The 24974-nt window shown below is 37.9% G+C and overlaps 1 protein-coding gene across 1 annotated transcript in view; it reads left to right on the top strand.

The window, feature by feature from the left end:
• sorcs3b (sortilin related VPS10 domain containing receptor 3b) overlaps positions 1-24974 on the top strand; it is a 58399-nt gene that overhangs the window by 9254 nt on the left and 24171 nt on the right. The window contains exons 2-6 of the mRNA XM_084096887.1: positions 13054-13121; positions 17195-17294; positions 17397-17555; positions 17753-17826; positions 20293-20357. Coding sequence (XP_083953013.1) covers positions 13054-13121; positions 17195-17294; positions 17397-17555; positions 17753-17826; positions 20293-20357 — 466 coding nt within the window. The remainder of the gene's footprint in view (positions 1-13053; positions 13122-17194; positions 17295-17396; positions 17556-17752; positions 17827-20292; positions 20358-24974) is intronic.

Genomic DNA, 24974 nt, shown 5'->3' with positions numbered 1-24974 from the left:
ATACATCAAATGGTCACTGAAGGCATTAGTCTGAAGACTAAAGGACTAAAATTTGATTGTTTTAAGAAAATAATTTTGACTTGTCTCTCTGTTAAACTAAATTGTGCATTTATTTACACATTGTAATGCTCTTACAATGAAAGTCTAATAAGGTCATTCCACTAAAGTGTAAAACCTGCATTCAAAAGCACTTATACATGTAAGTGTTTAACAATACATTGTTTTAAAAACAGCATGATTAATTGTATATTTTTAATGTTCCGAATTAAATTCCAATGCTGTAAGTGTATGATTGCCGTATAGACTTTTTAAACTGAGGAGAACAAGTCTACATTAATGTCTGTTGTAATCAGTCGCATGTCACAGTTGTTGTCAAAAGAAATATTCAATTGTTGGCAGAAAGGGTTGTTTCATTGTTTCAATGTTGTTCAATTGGGCAGAAAGGGAGTGACCACCTATAATCTATACACTGTAAAAAATGTCCCCGTTAATTTACAGTAAAATGCAGGCAGCTAGATTTACCTGTAGAATGCTGTAATTTTACAGTGGACCTGCTGTAATCTGAAACAACAGTTTATTACTGTAAAAATTTTCCCGTTAATTTACAGTAAACTACAGGCAGCTAGATTTACCTGTAGAATGCTGTAATCTGAAGTAACAGTTTATTACTGTAAAAAATATTACAGTACTGTGCTGTAGAAAATATAGGCTGCACAGTATAATACTGTCAGGTGTTCAGCTGCATATACACAAACTGTGTATTACTAAAAGTGTATTAAAGTACTCTAAAATGTGAGCTTTACATTGTAATTAAAACATTTACATTAAAATTTGCATTCTAAAACACACTGAAAATTGCTTGCAAACAAATGGCTCAAACAAAAGATGACCTTAAAACATGCTTTTATTAAAGCTAATACCTTTAAGAACAACACAACACTAGATAAACTTTTAGATTTATTCTCATACAACATTAGATAGACTTTTACCATATGCCTTAAAACAGGCATACATAATTACATACATACATACATACATAACCTGTTCATAAAATACAAATATACTCTTAAGTCAGGCTTCAGTGAACACTAGCCAATTTTTTTATATCAAAACAAATAGTTTATACAATATATATCAGCATTTTATAATTTTGGACTGATGGTTAAAGTCTTTTTCTGCAGTTTTCCCAGTTATTTTACACACCTCTTTTCTCTGTGCAGCTTTGGTTCTCTTTTCCGGAAAAATAAGAGGAGAAAATTTTCAATTAAAATGATTTGCAGTGTATAATTTTGGTTATCTAAAAAATTCTAACCAAAAACTACTGGATAATTCACTGAAGACTTGGAATTAACTGCAGAGATCATACGGAGTACATTTATAGTCAGTAGATTCTAGCATGAGGCCCATAAATGTGGATCTTATCCTGATAAACTAAAGTTATGTGTCAGTCTGGAGTGTGAGCTTTGTTTTAGAGAAACAAAATGCATGTCTAACATGTCTAATATGACATACTTACCAAGAAGGATCAAACAAGGAGACACAGGCAAGCATTTTCTCAAGGTCAGCAGGTTTGGCAGACATCTATTGGTAAAGAAAACAATTTAAGATGACTGACAGTATTTGTATCTGTAAATAAAAAATGTAAAACTTAATGTGCTACTTGTTGCTTATATTCTACAGAGGCAATAGGCCTAACATATTCAGAATATGAATGGTTTATGTAAAAATGATAATTTTCTCATTTACTCACCCTTATGCAGATTTAAACTCTGATGATGTATATATATATATATATATGGCCTGGCTCTTCCAAGCTTTATAATGGGAGTGAATGGCAAGTCCATACAAGTGCATCTATCCATCATAAAAGTGTCCCAAAACTGCTTTGAGGGGTTAATAAAGGCCTTCTGAAGTGAAGCGATGCATTGGTGTAAGATAAAATAAAAATATCCATATTTATAACTTTATCAACTAAAATAACTAGTTTCCGCCAGGCGGCCGTACGCATCGATTTACGGCGAAAGAGTAACACTTGAACATGACACACGAAGTAATGACGAACGCGGTTGCTCAGCCCTGTTTGTTTGAACTGGCTTAAGTCGACTTGCGTATAGCCATCTGCCGGAAGCTAGTTATTTTAGTCGATAAAGTTTTAAATATTATTTTTTTTCTTACAAGAATGCAACGCTTTACTTCAGAAGGCCTTTATTAACCACCGAGAGCCATTTGGGACACTTTTATGATGGACAGATGCACTTCGATGGACTTCAAAAAAAATGGTGCCCATTCACTCCCATTATAAAGCTTGGAAGAGCCAGGACATTTTTTAATATATCTCCGATTGTAATTGTCTGAAAGAAGAATGTCATATACACCTAGGATGGCTTCAGGGTTTTTGGTTGAACTATCCCTTTAATGGTACTGTACCTTTATGTTCCTTTTGGAGTTTGAAGGTTTGGTCCCCATTCGTCTTCCATTGTTTGGGAAAACAGACATCATTTCTCCACAACAATATCTTAATTTTTCCTCCAAGAGAAAGAGACAACACAAGGTTGTAAATGATGAGATAACTACCATTTTTAGGTGAACTATACAGGTGTTAATAGAACAAACAATAGGCAAACCATTCAAAGAATGAGTCCTTGCTTCTCTACAAAGTTAGCCTTCAGGAGTTTAACTACAATGACAAGGAAAACATAATGTAAAGAAGAGATACCTAAAAACATAATCTCAATAAAATAGAAAAATCAGAAAATTATCAACATTCCGTCCGTCCATCTGTTATGCTGCTATTTCTGCAGAGGTTTGAACATGCACGTTCACAGTAATCACACAAGATTTATGAATTTTGATCATACCTCACCTATCTTTTGCTTCAAAAAAAGATTGGGACATGTGTCCGTTGCATATGCATAAACTGTGCATGACGGTAGCAAATACAAACGAAATGCAGTCTTGAGTGTATGCTAACAAGCTCACAAGCATGCTATCGTTTTACTCGGTTACTTTTCCATGATTAAAACACGCTATCCTGTCATCTAATTACACTTCACTGGATACTGTATGTTAATATTTAGACGTACCACTTGGTAACTTACAGATCAAATCAAAGAGTATTTGCAAATAACAGCAGCAGATAATGGACGGTTTGAATCTCACGTAAAAAAAATTAACCACATAAGAAAAAAAAGAAAGAAAGAAAAAAACATTTCACACTAATTTTTTACTCAGATAAAGTTAAGGAAAATGTGCAAGTTGAATAAAAGTTTCTTACCCGTTTGAATGTGATGTGATGACAGTCTGTAGGCCTACAATGGGCTCACATTCCTGTGGTCAAAGTCTAAAGTTGCTTCATCCGATTAAAATCGCAAAAACATCACTGGATGTTTAAAATGTAATATTTAAAAGTAATAGGTAGTTTACATGTAAAATAATAGGCTACTAGGCAGAGCTGCAAAATGACCTCATGCAGATAAACTAAAATGTCTTCCTAAACTCACATGTGCATGGAAAAATATGGTATTATACTGTTAAATAACAGTGTCATACTGTTGCTGGTCAACACGCAATTTGAAGCGACCAAGTTCTCCCATAATGCATTGCAAAAACGGTAACTTGCAGTTATTACATGAAAACAGCATTTTGCTGTTAAATTTTCATGTAAATTTACAAGAATTTTTTACAGTGTACATGAGGTGAGATAAAGTCTTCAGGTATGCACTGAAATGTATGTTAAAGGATAATTCCAGTATTTAGCACTTTGAGTCTCTTTTCTGGTTTGTTTTGGATGAACTAGAGTGGTGGACACAGAAATTTTGACGATGGGTCCTGTCTCGACTTTTTGACTCGTTTAGAATCGCCTTTGACCGCTTCAGAGTGGCTGGCTACGGGCATGCACGAACATGTCCTTAAAACAACCCTTAATGTTCGTTTTCAAAACTGTGCAACTCACCGAGTGGTTAGTGGTGTCTGCTTCAGACAATAAGTGGATGACGTGTACTACAGGTACCCTTTTATACTCTGGTCACACCAGTAGTGACGTCATAGACTGTCGCCGGCCAATGTTATTGTCATGTTTTGACACGTGCTACAGACACCGGTCATGCCAGAGGCATTCCCCATTAGAGTCCTAGAACACAGTGTCTCATTCCCCTTCTCAGGAAACCAAGGTTACGTTCGTAACCCGAGACAATTTCCTGACAAAAATTAAGAAATTACTGTCACAGATTTTTTATCATAATAATTTAATATTTTATAATAACATTTTAGACCTTTCTAATGATTTCTAGGAAAATAAAGCAGTATTTTCATGTGCCCAACCAAAATGGATGGATGTTGTTTGGACTGTGATTAGTGATATTGGGCTATATAAACAAAATTGACTTAGATTTTAACGATCTAAGCGCATGGTCTAAAGCGCAGGGCGCAAGTTCACTTAGGGCGTGTCCGAATCCACTTTTGCTAGTTTAACGATGGGAAAAATGGTCGGCTCACCAGGTGCATGGTCTAAAAGGGTTGTCCCTATTCTCTAAAATTGTACAATTGTGAAGACCTCACTCTGTTGTTGTAAAAAATAGGCTAATCAGTGCCGGTCCACCCTATATGCAAACTACACGCAAATATAAATGCGGATTCAGCTTTAAAAATGTCAAATTTCTTTTTTCTAATACATAATGATTTATATTTAATAACTGTTTGGACTGTTTTGGACATCATACACATTGCGGCAGGTAATGACATGCGTCTCGACATGGCCATATGGCTTCCAAACCAAGCTATCTGTCCGTAGCAGAAAAAAAAGTAAATGCACTAAGAACGAAGTATAGGCACTTAGTTTTGAAACATTTTAATTCTTATTTAGTCTTGACAAACCAATAACTCCAGTCCAGATCTCTTGGTTCAATATTAGTCCACTGTGTTTCGTTAGAAAATGCCCCACAAAGAAATGTAATTTTAATTTTAAGTCTGTGTCAGTATATACATCAATAATAAAAATGCTCTTATGGGTGGTTAAATGTATAAGAAATAAACACATTCCTGTTCAGTCATACAAGCTGTCCTGTGAGTCCTGTCACGTGCTTTTAGTTTAGAAACATTGCACACTAGTCTAAAGTTAATACATTTAGAGAATTATTGATGTAGTATGTTTACTTAAGCTTTCTTGGGTAAACTATTTGTGGTTTCTCGCTTTAGTTTCGTTAGTAAATCACGCATTTGGAAAATCCTTTCAGCTTTGCGTTTGTTATAGTTTTTTTTTTTTTTTTTTTTTGACAGCTAGATGATGTTAGAGTGATATTTTCATAAAGCATTTATTTAGCTGTCAATGAAATTTTGGATTTTATTTTACTTGGTCTTACTGGCAGTTTAATGTGTTTTCCCTTGACATTTATGTACTTTTTTTTCATAAAGTATGCATGCGTGCAGTCCTTGCATATGGAATACTATTGTCATTAGTATTAATGTTTATTGAAATTCAACTCACTGTATGTTGTTTGTTGACAGTGAAACGACTCTGACTTTAATTAAGATATGGATGTTTATTGATACGTTTCTCAAAAATGAGTTTTAAGAGGACATCTGTGAATACACTATAAGTATAGCAAAACACAGTACCCCTAGTACTAGCTTTATGGTTTGTGTATGCATGTTGGCAGAAGCTCATGTGCCAGTAATTCGTCTGAAAAATGGAGCATGGAACATGACTAAAGATTCAAGGAGTTTTGCAACCAAAACACTTGCCCAGTTCTTTAAGCTGTAGAAAATCTTTCGAGAGAAACTCAAAAATAAACAAAACAAAAAGTACAAGCACAAGAATACAATATAAAGCCATATAACTGAACATATGCACAAAATGTCTAAGTTTGGTTACACATAAAGATTTATATGTGTGTGTGTGTGTGTGTGTGTGTGTGTGTGTGTGTGTGTGTTTATGTGTATGCTTACATGAAGGTTTCTTTTTATATCATGCAGTAAAATAAACCTCCCAGCTGTTGGCAGCGTTATGAAGGCTGCTTCCCTCAGCAGAAACTTTGTGCACAACGTGTGTATGTGTGTTGTGTATGAATGTGTGCGGAAATGTGCACCTGCTTGCGCTCTAAGTGAGAATCATCTCTGAGGGATATCTATGAAGGTCATTTGTATTCATACATGTATATTCATATGCAGATGTGTACTTGAGGATTAAGTTTAAGGAGCGGGATAATGTACAGAGTTTTATTATGGTCCTGTGTGGCCCCCAGGCCTTCTGTTGAATAAACACAAAAAAAGATCCAGAAGTGTGTGAAAATGATTGAAATTTCCAGCGAGGCAGAATCGAGCTATGCAATGATTTGTGGTTTTTCCAAAGGCAAAGCAGTGAGCATTAATAAAACATAAATATGAATAAGTATTCTCCTTTTCTAGGTGTGTATGTATGTGTGTGAGAGCACACATCTTTCGCTTATTTGACTGATGAGAAAATGCCTCTCGCCCCAAAGCGCAAACTCATTCTTGAAATTCATCTATGTGTATATTATCTCCATAAACTCTATTTCATGCTATGAGTGTCTGCAGTTCTAATGATGCTGTGAGAACTTTGACATAGTCGCAAACACAAAATACAAAGAGTCTTTCATTTACCTTGATGGTTTATCATTAGAGTATGAGACCCTACAGCCCCAAATAAACCACTGGACACAAACACAAACATGCACTAAGATTTGATTACTCCCGCTGAATTTATGATACTTCCATTCAACATCCCCACCTTTTTTATTGTTATGCTATATTCAGATATATGAAGCATACAATAATACAGCTGTCTTTTATTAAAATAAACCATTTAAAAAATCCATTCTACTTTTTCATTCCATCCCTTCCCTCCATTTTGCAACATATTTTAATGTCTTGAGGTTTATTGATTCATATGGCAGCTTCTAAACACGATACTCAGAGAGCAATAGAAGACAAATTGAGGAGGAAACACCATGAAAGGGAATGAAAAGAGAGGGTAAAATGAAAAAGTAAGGAATGTTGGATTGATATTCAGCACACTCCAAGAACACATTGAAACTGATTGTTTCAATTCCACTAGAGCTAAACTGATATATTATACCCCAGTCTGTTCATGATCACTGGATTTATGAGAGAATAAAGATTCCAACCTCCTTTGTTTTTTATTTAAATTGTGAGCATAAATTTCAGTTTGGCACTAACTCCGCGGGTGTATTACAGTACACAGAAACAAATTAGTGCCAAAAATACTGAGATATGAGCTGTGAAGTCCACCAGAGAGAAACAAAACTCACAATGTGCTGCATGACTCCTTTGAGAGCAGAATCGCAATGAAAGTGCCTCTTTGCTCTGCCGAGAAAAAGTATTGCAATGGAGAATTCAGTGTTCTATGGGTTCTGTAGAATGTTCAGTGCTTTACTCAGAGAGCATTGAGCTGTAGGAATACCACTGGAACAATGAGCAGGGAGTTCCATTTCATTTCACCATTTTAATTGATTTCATTTGAGTGTTTGAAAACAAAGTCTCTGACCGAAAACTGACTCAGAACATATAGACTTTTTAATCATCTACCCGTGTTAATGTGATTTTGTTGTTTAGGGGTTCGGAAACGGTTTTAATTATGGGCTTCATCAAAATTACCACTTAAAATTGGTCTTCATGTTTACTTGATTTGTTGTGTGTGCAATCCCAGATTGCCGCTGTTTGCTCATAGGTATGCAGGTGGTATTGTTATTTTTAAATTTATTTTGCCTCAAAAAACCTGCTGGTGAATCATGAACCTCTATAGTCTGTTTTACTCTCCAATAGGGTTGATTGTTCAACTGGCACTAAAAAAGTAATTTAGCACATTTCGTTACCTGGCTCAGTCAACAATGGTCTGCTCTTTAGCATAGTTTGGCATTTCAGGCATTGTTACTTGATTCATTAAATGTGTTTTTTTTTGTAACGCATTGTGTTTCAAATCTGACATTATAGCTGTTTCATTTTGTAGTTTAGAAATGAAGGCAAGTAGATTATGACTCTGTTTACAAAAGACCTGGATCTAGGGTGACCACCATCAAACAAACCAAATGTGGGACAATTATAAGTTTTTGTGGGACAATGTGGGACATGTCACCAACACTAAAACATAACCTGAAACTGTTATGTCTATCTAACTTAAGAATATATTAAACCAAAAATTCCTATTTTTAGAAAGGATGTGAATTAAAACAACCACAGCAGGCAACAAGTTGATAAATTCTGTTAAATTAAAATTTTAATTGACCGAATTATCCATTTGTTTTCTGACAGGGAACACATGGAACGAATCACCCCTCCACATTTTGATTGACAGCCGTCACAACCTACTAGTGACCGTGTTTACTCCTTTCTTTTCAACCATTGGATAGGATTTAAAAAACGGCTGTTGTATTTGTACTTAGTAGTGTTTGTAGTGTTTGAACTAACACTTAATTTTTGGGTGAAACTATGAGATTATTTATTAATTTTTGGCACTGAATCTCATGAAATATTGACTTGAATATATTTGACAGTCAGAGCTTGGTTTCATTTCGCTGGTTGCCTGAGGCTGTTAATGCAATGCTTAAGATGTTGATTTTGTTGAGTTGCCAGAGGCTGGTATTGTACTGAAGCCAACATTTTGGTATTTTGATGCAGCCATACCCCCCAGTTCATGTAGTTAGACCAAGAGTGTTGTCATAGTCTGGCGTTTTTATGTTCAGTGGCTACAGGGAACTAGAAAACCTCATAGGCCTTATTCTAAACAAGAAAACCACATTCTATGGCTACAAAAGAAAGATGAAGAAAGTAAGACTTTCAGTCAACAAATTGATTTAAAATGTCAACCTGTCCCACTCTATGTATTATTTCATTTTTAAAAAGTTACAGCTTAAAAGCTGAAGTTTACAAGTGTATCATGATTTCCCACAAGTGGATTTTAAAAGGCTTCTGGTCCTCTTTGAGCATAGCCTTGAGTCTTCTTCAAAATGTCATGGTCCACAACAACATAAATAAAACAGAATAACGTTAGTAGGGTGCTCACTTGGAAAACTGTAATCAATGGGGGAACAATTTTACTGCTAGTTGTGCAGTTGTTTTTGCCGTAAGAATATTATGGTGCCAAATATGTATTTCTATACTTATTTGCGGGGAAACATGCAGATTTCAGATCTCTAATGAGATGATTAAAATATGGCAAAATATGTTCAATTGACCATAAAGTACTGCAAGGTTTCTGAAAGAATCATCAAATTAGCCAGAGTCTTTAATGAATGAGCATGCAATGTGTGTATGTTTTAATTCTGCAAAAAATCTGCAAATGTTTCTGTGGAATTCTGCGGGCGCAGATTCTGTACCGATTTACTTGTGATTAAAAAGACTATTATGACCAATTAAGCATCGTTGTTATTCAGTCCACTGGCTACATGTTATTTTGGCTAAATGAAAATTACATAAACAGAACGGATTTCAGATCCTAATGAATACTACTGAAACATGAAGCTGAATCATTCTATTATAATTAAATATATAATCACACATGCGATTTCACTCAAACATTTTAAAATACTGGGCCCCAGATGAAAGGTTTATTAGTGTTTAATGTTTAAAAATGTGGACTTCATAAACTTACAGGCTACTTAAAGGCAAAACGTGGTTAATATTCAATTCAAAACAATAAACTAGATCATGTTGTTCATGTTTTTTTTTTTTTATACATTAGATATTCATACTAGAGGTGTAACGATACCCTCATGTCACGATTCAATACATATCACAAGACTAAACTCACGATACTATATAATTGCGATACTCCAAGACATATGGTAAAAGGTTAACAAAAAATGTACTGTTGATTAAAATGCTAAATTTGGTATTACAGTGGGGGGTGGGGAAATAGGGGTGAGCGATATCACGATTTTTGATCGTGGACGATTTAACTCACGGGATACTGCAATTCACAAAAGTTAATTATTTGCATGTGCTTTAAAGCCTTGCCGGTTAAACATTTCATTCGCCCACTGATGCGCTGTTCTAGCATGTGCTTTTTTGAGTGCATACACCCGAAGCGCACATATGCACTTAAAAGCCTGTCAAACAGTGTCTGATTGCTGGACTAAGTTATCTTTCGAGTCTTATTGGGTTAATACACTCAAATACACACAAGGTTTACATAATCACAGTTGGTTATGTCTAAAGTCAAAGCAAATATTTTAGAACACAAAAGAAGATATTTTGAAGAATGTGGCAAACCAAACATTTGCAGCCCCATTGACTCCCAGTAGGAAAATATATACTATGGAAGTCACTGGGGACCAGCAACTGTTTGGTTATCCACATTCTATAAAATAACTTTTATTTTCAACAGAAGAAAGAAACTTATTTGGGTTTAAAACAACTTGAGCGAGTAAATTATGACAATTTACATTTTTTGGGGAACTATCCCTATTAATAAAACAACAAAAAACAAAGAGAAAACCACTCACTGCACTGAACTTTAATAGTGGCTTTAATAAGTATCAATTTATAATTCATACAGTGACGTCTATGTAGTGTTTTAATTTTATAGTTGTTCATTTAAATTCTTTCTTGAATGCTTCTGTTAAATTCACCTACTGTAGCTGAAAAACTAAAGCACTGTTTATTTCATTTGTATATGTTGTGTATATGATGTGTATGTGTATTGCAAAATAGTAAAACCAGCATGAAAAAGAATCATGATAAAATCGTGAATCATGATTTTCCTGAAAAAAATCGTGATATGATATTTTTGCAATATCGCCCACCCCTAGGTGGAAATAAATAGGCTTGGATTTAGTGTTGGTAACCCAAAGCAGTGGACAATATTGACACCAGAATAAAAAATTTCATGATTCTGAAGCTGAAAATACAGAATTATTATACTACTACTCTAGTACTACTACTAGTACTCTGTCACTGACTAGATACAGTATATTTAAAATAATGTAGGCCACTTTTTACTAGAAACATAAGACATTTGGCATTATGAGCCACAAATATTCCCCAATTGCATTATTATACATTATATTCAACATTGTATATAGTAGTATAATGTAGTACTGACACTAAAACTCTGTAAACTTGAATAGTTTTCTCACACAGTCATTTTTTATTTTGGGTGAACTATACACAATACAGATTGTCACTATCCACGATACATATTGTTGCATTTTTGTATTGCAATATATTGTGAGATGATATATTGTTACACCCATTATTCATACTGTTTTTAATGTTCATAGGCAACAGAGTAAACATCCATTTTGGGGAAATAAAATAGTTCTTAAGTGATATGTCGTGCCATTTCAGTCACAAAAGCTGTAAAAAGTATTGTCAGCTTCCTCTGGAAGATTCATCAGCTATGTTAGTAGCACAATACCATATGTTCTTACTCCGACTATTGTTGTTGATTTCACTGCTACTTGTTGTCACTGTCAAGTGAGCAGCCTTCAGTGGATACTGATTGGTCTTTGCAGGAGTTGTTTCCATGGTATCACGCAGAGCACAACAAAATGGCCATACACAGCACTATAAGCTGCAATTTAGATAATCATATTTCATGGTAAAATGCAATAAAGTAAATGAAATAGATACGGGAATTATGGAAATGTTCAGTTGTAAGATTCAGCATGTAATACGGATTTTATGACATGCCAGCTCTAGCTGAAAAAAGACAGGAATGTTGAGTCTTCAACAATGTTGACATGTTTCGCATGTAATGAAACATTTATTTCAGAGAGAACAGAAGGTAGAGGAACAAAAGATGAATGTAATGGTGAAGCTTTTTCATGTATTTGAGGTTAGAAGAATAAAGCGACTGAACAGACCTCAGCACATTGACTGTAATATGACAGTAAGTCATTCATGTTTAAACTGAATCTGATCTTAGCTTGAACATGAACTGATCAAACCCACCATTTATATGCAAATGTAATTAAATCTGCATAACATCCCTGCACATATTATTGACCTCATAGAAACGGACAATAGAAACCTTGACTTTGAAATTAATATTCATTTTTAGCCCCATGGACACTGGTCTCCCTCTCTCTCTCTTTCAAGAAAGAGATGTAATTAGTTCCAGTATCACGGTGGTTTTGCTGGTTCAGGAAGCTGAGTGAGTTTGACTGGGGTCCTGCTCTTTCAGTTATGCTGTATTTGGATATGCTAATAGTTTGTCCTCTTCTGATTGGTTAATTAACCTGAGATGAAGCCGTCCCGTCACAGGTGGGGCCGTGAAAAGTGAAGGTTGCTCACACACGCATACACAAACATAGGACTCGGTATAGCGGCGTTAGTAAAGTCACAGACTACCGGTAGGCTGTAATAGGTTTTTCCATAACAGTCTTGTTTGCGTCCGCATCCGTTTCATGAATTATTACTCGATTTTCTTTTAGGTTAATGACAATACTCCTGTTGACTGAACTCTCATTAGGGAACAATCATGGAGTGTGAAATGAAATATTGGACCTTTTAGTCTAATATTCATTAGTGTGTGGAGTGGACGCGATACTGAAGACTGTGTTCTCACACAGACACGGACGCAAAGGGACCACTTACTGTCTTCTTTTGATTCAAAGTCTCTCTCTATCCCTTTCTTTTTATGGTAAAAACTCACAGTGGAAAGACAGATGCTTGTTTGTTCGCTGTTGTTTATGAGTGTGTGCTCAGAATGTTTTGTCAGTTGGGAAGAGCACAGCGTTTTACCTGCCACGTTTCAGCGTGACATTTGACAGCTTGAGCGTGTTTGTGTTTTTAGCGGATGTGTACAGCATCATGTTTTTTTTCTCTTGCTCTTCTCTTCCCCTGATCATCATTACCTCCATCAGGCTGTCCTGGCTCTGAGTGCATTGCCTCTTATTCTGCTGTCATCTCAAGATAATAAAATTCACACCTGATATTTACTCTCATCCATCATTGCGAGGCTGCCTGACAGACATTTTATCATTTAAGTAGCACATTAAGAGTGCTGTAGCTGGGGAAATGTGTAAATGGAGATTGCTTGGTGATTTGTTAAATGTCTGCGTGTTTTTCTTTCAGGTGATCCTGATTTTGACAAAACTGTTCGACTTTAACCTGGGAACCGTGACGGAGAGTTCGCTCTGGAGGTAAAGCCTTTTCTGTGAAGGGAAATACTGAGTTTATTCACTCCTCTGAGTACTTTGGCCATCAGTGCTCTGGTACTCCTTATAAAAAATGAACTACACTTTAGCATACTTTTAATAAGAGTACCTAATAAGTAAATAAAATAATATACTTTAAAAGAGTATACTTGAGTACAAAGTGAATGTTTTAGACACTTATTTGCATGTTAATTGCAATTAAATGAAGTATACTTTAATGCCATTTCTACTGAAACTTGTATGTCATGAATTAAAGCAGGGCTCAGTAGTTTCGGGATTTCTTCGCTGCATTCTCGCTTTTTGCTCGCAGGTTTCTCTCTAGAGCTCCCCCCACAGCTTCGGAGTAGATATTTGACAACACTGTTGAAAAACTCGTTGGCGATTCTCAGACACCAGAGGCTAGTAGATCAACGACATCAAAGCAGATGGGACTTAGAGCACCTTTAACATGTATTTTTAATTGTACATTTGAAGTAACTGTTCAGTACATATAATATATATTAACTTGAAATGTAATATCAATCGTTCACGACAGTTCAATATATTATAATATAATTATAAAATATAGTTGTGCTTTAATATGTTAGTCAAAACATCAAGTGTACTACTTTAAAGAATGACAAATTATTATTAAAACAATTTTGACATTATTACAGTGCACTTTTTAAAAGTGTATTTAAGTGTGTTAAGAAACAGCCATGAAATTGTACTCAAGAGTGCTTGAGTGGACTTTTATTTAGTTAATATTATATTATCTGAAAGTACAGTTTAAAAAAATACACTTTAAAGATTTAAAGTACACTACAAATGCGCATTAAATAGTATCAAGCACACTTATTTTACACAAGGAACAGCTCATCATAAATGCATGGAAATACAGAATCATGTGCTGTACATCTACCGTGTGTAAAGTTTGCCATTCCTCATGGGTATGTGGCAAGTTTTTACTTTTTTTCAGCATTTTTTATTCAGTAGTTTACTGTATAATGAGAGCACAGGGGAAATTTTATATCAGTGCTAGGAAAAGGGCAGGAACACAAAGCTTGCATTCTTTAAATAGGGGTGAACCTTCCAACTGCTGCAGCACTGCTGACCCAGCCTGAATTAAATGATCTGATAACACTGTGGAATTAGTATTACTCTTCCGGCTCAGTACAAATCAACACACATTATTGCATTAGCCACAAGTGCGTTAGTGGCAGGTACACCGGACTATATGAATGGCAAAGATCTGTGATGAAATACTGCTCAGAAGCACTTTCACTGACCATTGCTGATATGCCCCTGGGTAAAGTACTTAATCCTTGTCTTCTCCTGGGACGCTCTGTACCATGACCTGGCTCTCTCTCTCTCTCTTTGTCATAGTGTGTAGACAATGGAAAGAAAAGAATTGCAAGGTAACTGTGTAAGGCAGGCTTATCCATAGAGAAAGAAAGCACTGACTGTACATTCTGGCACCTCACGTTTTGATTTCCCCCCCCCCATTAATTTTGACTTCACTTCATAGAGAACAATCGTTTACTCATTTATAAACCTTCACTATTCATAAGACATTTTTTTCTAGCCTTTTACAAGTTGTGAGAAGCTCTTCATACTTTGGTATGCTTTTTTAAGTTTCAGATTAGACTGCAGCAGTGCATTTCTGTCTGGCTGTCTGAGAGGGTCTGAAAAATTCCCTTCCCAACTGGGGTGTTTCTCACATCCAAACTATTTTATCCATTAAAATGGCTCCCAGTGAAATCTACAGTTCACTGCGATTTAAAGTACGTTTAATTAAATTTAAAAACCCTAGACCCTACATTTTTGAATGGCTAACTGGTTCTTACTGGAATAATATACTCCCTTTACTTTTATGCTTCTGCACTGTATCGTTCAGTCACATTGGAACTTCCAACTGGGATTTCAGTTTCAAAGATGTTGAGCTGATAATTTTTTTATTTGAGTCATTTATTTAATTATTAATTAGTAAAGTTTTTGGGACAAAACTAAAATGATTAGATTTTAATTTAAAGCAGCCTGAATTATAACACAACATGTTATCATCAGTATCACTGTAATATAACCACCTCTCTGCATCTTAAATGTAATTGTTTTAATGTACTCTGTATTTATTATAGTTATGTGTTTGATCTTTATCCACTTTCACATTAAAGCTGTGATTTACACAAAACTCTATAAATACCACCTGAAGGTAAATGGAATTTAATGAAAGAGTAATTGTAGCCACAAGCGATGAGTGATCATCATCATCAGTACAGCTGATATTTGGTTGGACTTTTGTCATTTTTAATTAAAAGAATAATGAAAACAATATTGCAGTAATTAAAAGGAATGCTTGATATGTTTTGGGAGATATGTAGTATGACATCATCCTTTATCAGCATACCATCACTGCAAACCCGCACATACACACAAACGCTCATACATACACACACTGCAATCACCTTGAAGGAAGGCTTTGTTTAATTTCTTTTTGGCTGCAAGCCCTGATGAGATTTCCTCTCCTGGTGAGTGTCACTCAGAGAGGGGGGGTGAGCTGGGGGGTTTACAGAGAGAAAAACAGAAAGCCATTACCCAACTTCCACAAACAGAAATGGCATAAACAGGAAATGAGGAAGAGGAAAGTAAAGGAATGGGAAAGCTGATGAGCGAGAGATGAGGAACAAAGAGAGAGAGAGAGAGAGAGAGATAGACAGTGTGTGTGTGTGGGGGGGGGGGGGGGGGATGTGGCATCATGTTATTAAAAGAGGTGAATGTTAAAGCTCAGCTTGCAGGCTGTAGTAAATGATGTCAGTAATAACAGAATGAATGATTAATGAATGTTGCTGTAGGCGGCATAAAAGGGTAGAAAAAATATGAAGACAAATCACGGCTCATTCAGAGGAGCTAGTTAATCACACTCTTGTGTGTTTTAAAATAAAGATACATGCTCTAAAAAGTATCCAGCCTTCCCATGCAATTGCTAAATTACACACACGTACCCAGGCGTATTTGTCCTGAGAGGAGGAGTAATGTCCTCTTGAGTACGGGGTAGATCTGCCAGAGGAGAGAGAGGGAGTCTGACCAGACCAGAAACATCAGAGAAGCATTTTAGGGCAGGCACTCAGCATCGTTTGAGGGTGCTCAGAGAACCATCTTCCTCTTCACCTGTGCTGATACAGCTTACACAACCCAAATAACCTGAACAGCTCAGAACGGCTGTGTAATTGCATCCAATGGTTAAAGTGTCAGAGTATGAGCACTCTCAGCACATTCAGAGATGAGCACTCGAGGAGATAATGCTTCAGACGACACCTACACGTGTGCTTCTCGAGCACTGCATCGCGCAACTGTCTGGCTTAAAACCATTAACATTATTATACTTGTAAGAGTTCGGCAGACTCTCCTGTCTGCTGTCGTACCTGCCGGAGAAGAGACGGTGTTAATGAGTTCCGATGGAACGGAGACGCTTGCATACACAACAGCTTCAGTTAATTAGGCCAATGACTTTTGAAAATCTCAGCTTCACTGCAGCTGTGGTGTGCCGTGCTCCAACACGTTGAGTTATAGCGCTCATGTGGGTGATGCGGGTTCTAACATGGCCCATGATGTTTCCCGTCACCCTTTATTGTACCCATCTAATATAAAAAGCCTTAAGCCTGTGTCCACATTATTTAGAGTTTTTGTCCTAACCAGCTGTGATGGCAACAAGGGATGCGCAACAAGACATTTTGGATGTTTGGTTTCTATTTATGTTCCGCTGGGAAACAGGGTCTTTGTGAAATCTCATTGGTCCAAAATCCTGCTTCACATGTAAATTCAATATTACACATAATGACTCGCTTTAATTTAGTGAGGGCAGAAAAATTACACGTGTCACACAGGTTAGATTAAAAAAATCCTCAGCTCTTCCTTTTGTGTTTTCACTTTGGCTTGTGCTTTTTGTGAAATCAAATGTCTGTGTGGGTCAATGACACATTAACTAACATTATCTAATGGGAGCTTATTGTAAAGTGTTACCGTATTTTTAAATAAATAAAAAATATCACATTATTGACCTTTTGTTTATGTATTTGTAGGTCAGTAGATTTTGGGACGACATATGAGAAGCTGACGGATAAAGTGATGATAAGAACCATGCTGAGCTATCTGTACGTCTGTCCCACCAATAAGAGGAAGGTAAGTGTGTTCAAATGCATCAGAGATATGGATGTATAAAACTGTCAGATAGAAAATATCCAGCTAATATAATTCTTGCTCCCACTCCCCTCTCTTCCTTAGATCCTGATTTTATCTGATCCGGAGGTGGAGAGTAGTTTACTTATCAGTTCTGATGAAGGAGCCACTTTTCAAAAGTTCAATATTAACTTCTATATCATGAGTCTTCTGTTTCACCCTACGCAGGAGAATTGGATACTGGCCTATAGCCATGATCAGAGGGTATATACACAAACACACACACACACACACACACACACACACACACACACACACTCGCACAGCCTCGAGAGGGTCTAGTTCTACTGAACAATTAAAAGCAGATAATGTGGACAATTATGTGTGAGCGAGATAATTACCTTTGTTGGCTGTAGTTAGGGATCTTACAGCGAATGTGTCTATTTCTCTTTTGGCTGTAGCTGTATAGCTCAGTGGACTTCGGTAAAAAGTGGATTCTTGTTCATGAGAGAGTAACTCCGGGGCGATTCTACTGGTAAGACTCTCTCTCTCTCTCTCTCTCTCTCTTTCTTACACACATACACACAGACAGAGTAATTTTTTTTTTACTGATCATCAATCTCATATAACACGCCTACAGTACAATTTCACACTGAAAATTAATCTGACTGCAAGCACACACACACACACACACACACACACACACACACAATATCACATACTGAAAATTAATCCAATATTAAACCCACTCTCCACGTCCAATACACTGACACTGATAAACTTATACACACACTTTCTATGACTCTTTCCCCTCTCTCTCTCTTTCTCTATCTATCTCCATTTATCTCACTGTCATGTCACTTCTCTCTCCCCCGTGCTTCATGTTATCGTATGTGTGGAATTTTGATCAGGTTTTATATTTTAATCCCATCAGTGTGAGCTTGTGTGTGTATATGTGTGTTTGTGTGGGGTGTAGTCCCATATAACAATAACTGGTTGCCCGTCACATGCTCGATGAGCTGTGGAGATGGGCAACAACATGTCTTCACCCCTGGGTTTAACATCCCTCTGCACACACACACATTCCTCTATTCCTCCCTCACATTCCTCCCTTCAAATATATATAAAATGCTTCTTTTTTGTTGTTGCTGTTTTTTGCACTATTCTGCTTATGTTTGTGTCACTGAAGCCCTGCTGTGTCAGGCTTGGTGACTGCAGAAGGGGAAAATGGAAAAGTTTAGCAGTGGAATATAATGGGTCTCAGTATCATACTGTGTTTGAGATGAATGTTTAAAGCCCTTTAATTATCTAAGTCTGAGTTACAGTAAACGTCTGTCTGGGATTGAAAGAGATGTTTAATCTCGGTCAGATAATTGAAACGGGAGTTTTTCTCAGACTGAGATATTGAGAAGTGGTTAAAACTTTGACTGAGATTGAAGTAATATTAACTGAGAGCAAAATAATATTACAAATAAAAGTTGTTTATTTGTAATATTATTTTGGTAATACTTGAACACTTTCAATAAGCTTCAATTTTTTAACATTAGTTAATGCATTAGGTATCATTAACCAGTAATTAACAATATCCTCTTCCTGTCCAATCTGGGTTAATGTCGGTCAGATTGTTCATTGTTAATGAATTTACTTTTCTATTTTAATATATTTTAACTCTATATTACTCCATGCAGTTTTCAGTATCATGATCCTTCAGAAACCATTCTAATATGATGATTTTCTCAAGAAACATTTCTTATTATCAGTAAGAAATCAATGTTGAAAAAAACCTATTATCAATGTTGAAAACAGTTGAGTTGCTTATCATATTAGTGTAATGCATAGATTATTTGATAAATTCAAAAGAACAGCATTTATTTCAAATATAAATATTTTCCTTCTAATTGTCTTTACTGTCACTTTTGATCAATTTAATGCATTCTTGCTGAATTAAAATATGAATTTCTTTTAAAAAAACTGATCCCAATCTTTTGAACAGTAGTGTTCATATAATTCTGCATCGTAGATGAGTGAATTGGTCTTACTTTGATCAAGAACTCATTCCATATATATATCTGATATAGCTCAATGTCTGTCAGTGATGGACCACTTCCAAATCACTGTCTGACTTTTGAGATTGAGGCTACAATTTTAACCTTTAATTTCATTGTCTGCCAACTCGAGGGACAGAGACTTCTGCAGTTTGCAGCTGAACATAGAAGTCATTCAAGTCAAGATCACCACGAGTTTATGTTGAGATCACGAGAAATACATTGTGATCTCAAGAAAACAACCTTTTTGGAACTGATGGAGAAGTTTAGAAGAAGGGGTTTAATTTGAGACATGCAATGAGAGAGATGTTCAAATTCAGACTGAGATTAATATTATTCTGAGATTGAGAATGTAAATGGGGCTTAATATCAAACGAGGGCTCTGTAAAGGTGAAATATCAGATTTTTACTGAAAGGTTTAATTTTGGATTGTAAGAATGATTTAATATCAGATTGTGACTGTGTTCAAACTGACTTGGAAGAAAATATGGATAACAAAAGACAAGACGTTAAGATGATTAAAAACCTCAGAAAGAGGATATGATAGTGAATGTGTGTGTGCGTTACAGGTGAAAAGAGGTAAGAAATGAAAGTGTATGTGATGGAGAATGGTGTGTGTGTGTGTGTGTGTGTGTGTGTGTGTGTGTGTGTGTGTGTGTGTGTGTGTGTGTGTGATTAATTGCTATCTGAGCAACAATAAGGATTCACTGGAGACAGACTGTCTCCTACTGGAGCAGTGGAATTATGCTGTCCATCACTACCCCTCCATCCTTCCCCTCTCCTCTTCCATCACTCCATCACTCTCATGCTATTACCGTACTCATCCGTCCGTCCCCTGCTGGCACCTCCTTCTCTTTCCTTCCTTCTTCATCTCCTCTCCACTGGAGCCCTTCCTGATTGTTTTCCTCTCCTCTGTTCTTTTTTGTTTTCTGTCTGTTTCTTTTTTTCATTTTCAGGGCTCTGAGTGGTCTGGATAAAGAGGCAGACCTGGTGCACATCGAGGCTCGAACTGACAGTGGACGTTAGTCTCTTTCTTTTCTTTCGTTTCCCTATTTTGCCCCTCAGAATATTTTCTTCCTTTCTTCTGCTTTCTCAGTTTCTCTCTTCCTCCCTTCCTTGCTCTCTCTCCCTGTCTTTCTTACTTTCTCCCCAGCCTCCTGTGCTTTTTTTTTTTTTTGCTGTGTCGCAGTGAAAAATGAACAGATGAATTGTGGACAACAGTAAATTCAATAGCAAATGGTTCTGGCTTCGTTCTGGCAGACTCTTGTGCTTATGTTTTATCCTTTTGGGACAGTGTTGTGCATTAAGCTATATTGATATGAGCCTGACACAACACAACAGGCCCTAAGCTACGGACAGTTTAACAACAACAATACATTTAAATGTGTTATGAGTGATGCTGTGGTTATACCAAACTAAATTTGAAGCACAGGCAAATGGAGAAGGTGCCAAAATTCTTATTTAGTTTTCAGACAGGGTCATTCTGTGTCAAATCAGCCAAATTCTGGAAACTTCTCCTGCAATCAGTGCCGTCGCAGGTGGGGTGCGAGGCCCTGTGCGAACTTGAAATGCGAGGCCCTGCTCTTTGATGTGGATGCTCAATTGCGCATGAATAACAGTCACACGGACGTAGCTGTTCTAGTTCTATTGCACGCATAATCTCGCTGCAATACGTTTTTATCAAGTAGAATAATACAGCATAATCATGTACATAGTCTCAGCTATGACTTTTTGCTATTTATTTCAGAGGGAAAAAAATCAACTGTGCAACGAGTGGTTCACTTAATTTATGTATGAATACATAAATAGATCCATATGGTCCAGTGGTAGAACTTTTGCCTAGCGTGTAAGAGGTTATGGGTTCTAATCCGCACTCGTATCGTTTTTTTTTTTCTCGTATAGTTTTTTTTTCTCATCAAAACCGATTATGTTCATCAGTGGTTGTATATCAAGCAGGGACACATTTGTGTGCATTATGTTTTGTGTGATTTCACCAGAACGAATAGAGAGTATCCGCAACGGATTGAAGCGCGCGTCCGAGTGAAGACGAGAAAACACTGTATCAGCGCCAATGATCGCAGCGGCAATGAGCACTTTGATCACTTGATAAAAAAATAAGAGATCTTATTTCGCCTCTTATTTAAAAAACGAACGAAATGAATGCTCTGCCAGTTAACTGGAGATGTTTTATTTATTTGTAGAATTGTTACATTCGTGCCGCGAGATGTTTTAAAAAGTGGTGGGGACAAAACAAAAAAAAAAACATAAAAAAAAACAAAAAAAACAGCAGGATTGCGAGGCCCCCTAGTGGCGCGAGGCCCTGTGCGGTTGCACAGTTCGCACAGTCTATGCGACGGCTCTGCCTGCAATGAATCATTTTCAGTGATTGAAAACCAAATATGGTTAATTTTTCTTAAGAACAAATAATGTTAACCTAGAAATGTATATTTTTTCCTTCTATCAAAGAACATGACAATTTCAACTATTTCAAAAGCAAAAATTCACTGAAATGGTCAAGATGAGGCATATTCATTTTCTCTCAATAGTTTATTCAGCTATTAAGGGAAATTTGGAAGAAGGGTTTTTGTTTATTTTGTCTGATTCTGGAGCTACCAGGAGCTAATAGACCTGGGGAAAGCAACCACACTGCCATAAGAGACATGAAACTTAGGTCTATTAACTCTTGGTACCTCCAGAAAAGTTGACCAGAATCTAAAATGATGTTGAGATGTTTAGTTCTTCTTCAGTTACAGACACATACATTTTTGAACATTCTCCATTGGCATATAATGCAACGAAGAACAGAATTTACTAATTGACCTACCAATCTAACAATGCTGCTATCTTTCTAAAGTCATTTACTCGCCTCTGTAATTTGGCTTTAAATTTGAGGTGAAAAATTTGATCAGTATTTATGCTAGTCTTTCTTCTGTTTTTTTTTTTTTTTTTTTTTTTTTTACAAAAACCTCTGGTTGAGTTGACACGAAATAACCCAGTAGTAATCAAGCCAGTTCTTTCAGTCTGTTCTGCAGAAATATTTAATGGGCCATTTTATCTGTTCTTGCCTTGACAATAGGCCGTCATGTGGAATTATTGGCTTTTCAATTCATAAGTTGCATCCTATTTTCTACTTAAATTCAAATTCAAGTGTCTGAACACTGTCTGAAATACTGGTTGCATTTTTGCCAAGAAGTTAAATTCCACTTGTGAAACATGGAATCTTTAGTTGCTCACATAGTTTATAGTTGTGTAACCTCAATCTTTATTACAAACCAAGGAGTTTTCTAATTTATTGAACTAGAAAAGTTGCAATGCATTGATGAGAAATACAGCACAATTAACAGGGACTTTGTTGGTTTAGATCAGGGGTGCTAAGCTCAGTTCCTGGAGGACCACAGTCCCACAGAGTTTAGTTCCAACCCTGCTCAAGCACAAATACCTGTATTTCCCTTTCGAAGGGAACTCGCACTGCGTCGAATGGCGCTTTGGGGAACGCCTCAGGCGTGACAGGCGTCTGAAATCACGGCAATCACATTGACCGGCGACAGCCCGTGAATCATTAACGTGAATGATTAATGTGTGACCTGCAAGTATAAAAGGGCGCCTTGCAAACATGACAATCACCTTTTTCGTCTTCAGGGACTGTTTGTCTGAACGCTGCTTCAAGAAACACGGTGAGAAAAATTTAAAATGAAACGTACAGCGAAGGCCGATTGCTTTCGGAAGTGTGCCGACCCGTGCCCAAGGTTTTTGACGCTGGGTGACACACATGAACTGTGCGTTTTCTGCCTGGGGGAAGAGCACGCACGGGAGGTTCTCGAGGGAGCCCTCTGTGCAAACTGTGAAACGCTCCGCTCTCGTCTGACTCTCTTCTCGAGTAAAGAGGGTTCAGCATCTGGTCCTCGTGGTTCAGGTCCCGCTCGTGCCGAGGCAGAGCGGCGACTTACATCATGGGGCTCCCAGATGGAGCTTGTCGATCACCTTGAGAGGGCTGTAAACCTCTCAGATGATCAGACGACTGACGAGGGTGAGCTGCAGGTCGATGAGGAAGACGGCAGGCTGCAGCTGCCATGGCAACGAGCTAGGGGAGAAATCGCTCGTGGCAGGCTCGACGATCGCTTTCTCCCCGGCCATAGACCACCAGCTCAGGTGAGCCTTCCATTTCTTCCCGACCTTCACACTGAGGTCGAGAGGGCATGGAAGAACCCATACTCTGCCCGTATCCACCGACATCAGCGGGCTACTTGAGTTTTGACTGACGCTAGAGCTTCAGACAGATCTTATGTCCGGCCCACGGGTCCGTTGGTCTTCTTTCCTGAGTACATCGCCCCCTTGAGCTCTGTTTGGGTTTTCAGTGGGCTGAGCGATTCTGCAGCCCCTTTGTATGAAATATAATAACTATTTTTCTAGTAGGGCTATGGCTCCTCCGAGCCCTCAGGTAGATCTATACTTGCAGGCAGGCCCTCACCAGGGCCGCCCCTATAGCTGGCCTAGGCTGTGCCAGGGATAATGGAGGCATCTCTGCTTAAGCATTTCTGCCTCTGACCCTTCACTTTGTGAATGTAGGTTTCTAGCATCCCTGTATGACAGCCTCCTCCCTTGGGAGTCGTTAGGCCAAGGCCCGCCCCCTTCTCTGCATTCTGGGGCGACAAGATTAATGCAGCGTGGTGCAGAGGCATGGTTTATAAAGTTCCTGGGGTAAGCCTCAAATAGGTCTCCCCGGTACAATGTGTCTTTATTGAGCAGGGTTAGGCCGTCTTTCACCTCATGAAGAGACTGGTTCTGTCTGGCCGACCCTGCCGTGCAGAACTAGCATACGGATCTGGGCCGCCAGTATAGGCTTCACTAACCTCGCTGAGCTACTGCTCGAGCGTCGGGTTGTAGGTGCTTAGCTCACAAACAAGCCCCGCTCCCCTAGGTGGGCACAGATACATTTTCTGTCACCCCTAGAGCCGCTGGCAGGCCCGCACCCTGGTAAACCGCAGGGTGAGGTGGGAGTATTCCCCTGTGATACAGGGTAGGTCTGAGTCCTCACTTTCAGTTCTGTATTATCCTACCTCGCACCACTATGGCTCGGGTCGAGTGGGAAGTTTTAGCCTTCACTTCTCCTTTGGTCGAAGTATGCTCCCCTGAAGCCAGAGCATTGCCATGAGCTGACGCCCATGCATACAGAAGTAGGCCCCTGACTCTGGGGCCTCCGTTGAGGCAGAGTGGCGTATGTTGTACTCCCCTTGTTTTAAGGGTGCTAGCTCTCTTGCTGAGTACACTGCTGTGGGCAATGTGATTAGGCACCAGGATGCTGTAGGCGCTGTGTAAACAGCTTATCTGCCATCGAAGGCTGCGCCATCAGGTAGTAGGCCTCAGCAGGCCTCCTTGAATGGACAGCCCTGAGAGGGCGCTGTAGGCCAGCTTACTTCTCTTGGTTGGCCTTGGTGGTTCGGGCAGTTGACTCACCAATGGGTAGTAGGCCTTAAACAGGCCTCCTCGGAGGTGAGTCCCAACATTGTGGGACATACTTTATAGCCACTATCAGGTAGCTAGCCTCCTGTGGGTGGGCCCAATAGTTATGTTGGTGTAGTATGGTTCCCAACAGTGTTCATTTGTAGCAGAATTGACTTGCTATCAGCTAGTAGGCCCA

The sequence above is a fragment of the Abramis brama genome (genome assembly GCF_963993115.1).
Source record: "Abramis brama genome assembly, chromosome: 21".
Taxonomy (NCBI): Eukaryota; Metazoa; Chordata; class Actinopteri; order Cypriniformes; family Leuciscidae; genus Abramis; species Abramis brama.
The sequence above is the reverse complement of the archived record's forward strand: the minus strand, read 5'-3'. Positions and strand labels throughout refer to the sequence as shown.